Here is a 2,842-nt window from a genome sequence, read left to right on the forward strand (position 1 = left end):
TCCTCTGGCTCCTAATGTGTGCAGTAATGTTGGCATGGGGCGGGGGTGGGGGAGAGGGGTGTGCTTGGAAGCGGGGAGAGTTGTGGGGGGCAGATCCGATGGGAGGCCAGGGGCATAAAGAGTGATGGGGAGATGCCCTGAGTTTGCATGGGGCTCGCTTGATGAGGGTTAAGGGAAGGTGGGGACTCGGGGCTACTTTAGTGGGGATCGCGCGTTGGCCGGGATGGGACAGACATGGCTCGGAGCTGTGTTTAGGGACTTTGGAGTTTGAAGGCCCTGATGGGGCGTGGATTGGGGGTAGGGCCTTGAGGATGTGTTGGGGGAGCTCAGGGTCACAATGAGAGAATTGTTGCTGGGGTCAGTCCGGGCGGTGGCAGGACAAAAAGCGCCCCTGGCGGCTCTGGGTCGGCCAGCCGCTCTGCTCCAGACGGGAGCCCGGGCCCTCGGGCTGCGGCCGTGGCTTTCTGCGCATGCTCCGGCAGCTCTAACTCCGCGTCTGGCGTGTCTGCGCCTCTGCCTGGCAAGTCCCAGAACTGCACACCCCGAAGGTTCGTGCGGCGCCTCTGTCACCCCCGCGCGGTCACAGGGGCGCTGCAGCCCCGACCGGACACATGCCCTGCGCGTGTCCGCAACATGGCTTTATTCCCCCGAGGGCTCAGCGCTGCGGACCCACCTGGGCCCGGCCCGGGATGGTCTGACTCAGCCGCTGGGGCTGTTGGCGCGCCTAGAGGTGGCTGAGGCTACTGTGCCTGGAGCTGCGCAGCGAGCTGGCCTCCCAGGCGCTCTTGGTTAGGCCCAGCCCCGCAGGGCTGCCCTTGGCGCCGGCCCTCGGGGGCAGGAGGCGAAGCAGTTGGCGCAGCACGGCCTGGCGCAGCAGGATGTACACCCAGGGGTCCAGGATCTGGTTCCACGAAGCGAGGCGCACAGCCAAAAACAGCGGCCGCTGCAGGGAGCCGGAGCCCCAGCCCCCGACAGCCAGCACCACTAATACCTGCGGGAGAAGCGGGTGTGAGCAGTGGGGCAGGTGTGAGAGAAGGGGGCTGGCCAAGGGTGGGGCTGGGATGGATGAAGCGTGGCTGGAAAGTAAGGGGGCTGTGAAGAGGAGCAGAGGCTCACCGGGAGGGTAAATGGGAGTCCTGGTGGGAAGGAGCTCCGGAAGGAGGGAGAAGGTGTGGCGGAAGCAAAGGCCTTCAGCGAGTGGCGGCTCGAGCAAAAAAAGGAGAGAAGTCCCAGGTATCCCGAAAGACAGGGGACCGAAGGGGGAGAGAAACGGGGGGTGGGGGGCGTGGTGACGGAAGGGGGCTGGGGAGGAGGCTCGAGTGGGTAGGGTGAACTGCAAAGACCCCAGGCAGGAGAAAGACAAGGGGACTGGGTGGAGGGGTGGGAGATGAGAGGGAGGGACCAAAGGGCGGGCTGCGTGACACGCGGAGCCTCGAGGGGGTGGGACCGCGGTTGGAGGACGCAGAGAGAACCCAGGGATCCTAGGATAGAGAAGGGTGGGAGGCATGGGGGGCGGGGCAGGAAGGAGCCCGGCCGGAGGGGCGTGTGCGCCCCTCACCAGCAGCGGGCTCCAGCAGATGCACGACACCGCCATGATGCCCACGAGCTGGCCCACCATCTCCACATCGTGAGCGCGGGCTCTGCGCGCTGAGCCGCGGCCCGGGGAGCCGCCGGCGGCCGAAGCTACGGACGAGGCGGACGAGGCGGAGGCCGAGCGGGGCGCGCGCGCCCCCCAGCGACGGCGGCTGTCGGGGCCACTCGCCGGAGGACGCCGTCGAGAGCGGCGGCGCCAGCGGGCGCGCAGCAAGGCCAGGCCGCTGAGCGTGTTGCACACGAGCGCGGCGAGCAGAGCGGCCAGACCGAGGCCGGCGAAGAGGCCGGGGAGCAGCGCCTGGCGCCAGCCGCCCGCCGGGCCCAGGCCGATGAAGCACCACGTGCCCGGGTACTGCAGCTCGTAGCGGCCCACTCGCGCCAGCGGCAGCAGCGCCACCGCCAAAGCCACGGCGGCCAGCGCGGCCAGCGCCAGGCGCGCGCGGGCCGCCGAGACGCGCGCCGCGTGCAGTAGCGGCCGCGTGACGCCCACGCAGCGCTCCACGGCCATGCCGCAGCCCAGCAGCAGCGGGCACAGGCCGAAGAACACCATGCAGCCGCCCAGGAAGTGGCAGGCGCCGCCGGCCGGCGAGCGGCCCGCCGCGTACAGGCGCAGCACCAGGGCTCCGGGGATGACGTGGCCCGCCAGGTCGGTGGCCAGAAGGCTGGCGACGAACAGCAGGAAGGTGGCAGCCGAGCGGCGGCGCCGCAGGCGGCCCGCGGCCTGCGCCAGCAGCGCCAGCGCCAGCACGTTGGACACGGCGCCCAGCGTCATGGAGAAGATGGGCAGCGCCGGCGAGGCGCCCGCCCGCCCGGCCGGCGGCCCGGCCGACGCGTTGGGGGCCCCGGGCTCCGCACACATGGTCGCCTCGCCTGCCAGGCTCAGGTTGAGGGGCCCGCAGAGACTCATGTCAGGTGCCGGGGGTGGGGCTGGGGAGAGGAGAGGAGGGCACGGTGAGGCCGGCCAGGAGCGCAACGGCCATCGTCAAGCTGAGCCTAGCGGGTGGCTCCACCTCAGATCGTCGGGACCCATTTGAGGCCACTGGCATTTTCCCGTCCACCCGCTGCCCGTGGCAACTCCAGGTGACCACGACTGCCCCATTCCCGACCCTTTCTCCTCCTCTGCCCCATCAGCCCGTCTCTTGCCCCCCGCCTGCTCTGTCCACCCCGGTTCCTCCGGCTCCAGCCTTCCTCCGGGTCCGTGTCCCCACCTCTGGGCCTCACAGATCCACCGCTGGCACCCACCTCCCGT

The 2,842-nt window shown here is 70.2% G+C and overlaps 1 protein-coding gene across 1 annotated transcript; it reads right to left on the reverse strand.

Moving 5' to 3' along the window:
• Positions 1-687: 687 nt before the first annotated feature.
• PTGER1 (prostaglandin E receptor 1) lies at positions 688-2,500 on the reverse strand. Its single transcript, XM_047095092.1, has 2 exons — positions 1,559-2,500; positions 688-991 (listed from the first exon to the last, which is right to left on the reverse strand). The coding sequence occupies exons 1-2, from the start codon at positions 2,498-2,500 to the stop codon at positions 725-727; spliced, it is 1,209 nt and encodes a 402-aa protein (XP_046951048.1). The 3' UTR covers positions 688-724.
• Positions 2,501-2,842: the final 342 nt, after the last annotated feature.

The sequence above is a fragment of the Lynx rufus genome, unplaced genomic scaffold, assembly GCF_022079265.1.
Source record: "Lynx rufus isolate CCGP_SWC_20201006 ecotype Redwood Valley unplaced genomic scaffold, mLynRuf1.p SCAF_4, whole genome shotgun sequence".
Classification (NCBI taxonomy): domain Eukaryota; kingdom Metazoa; phylum Chordata; class Mammalia; order Carnivora; family Felidae; genus Lynx; species Lynx rufus.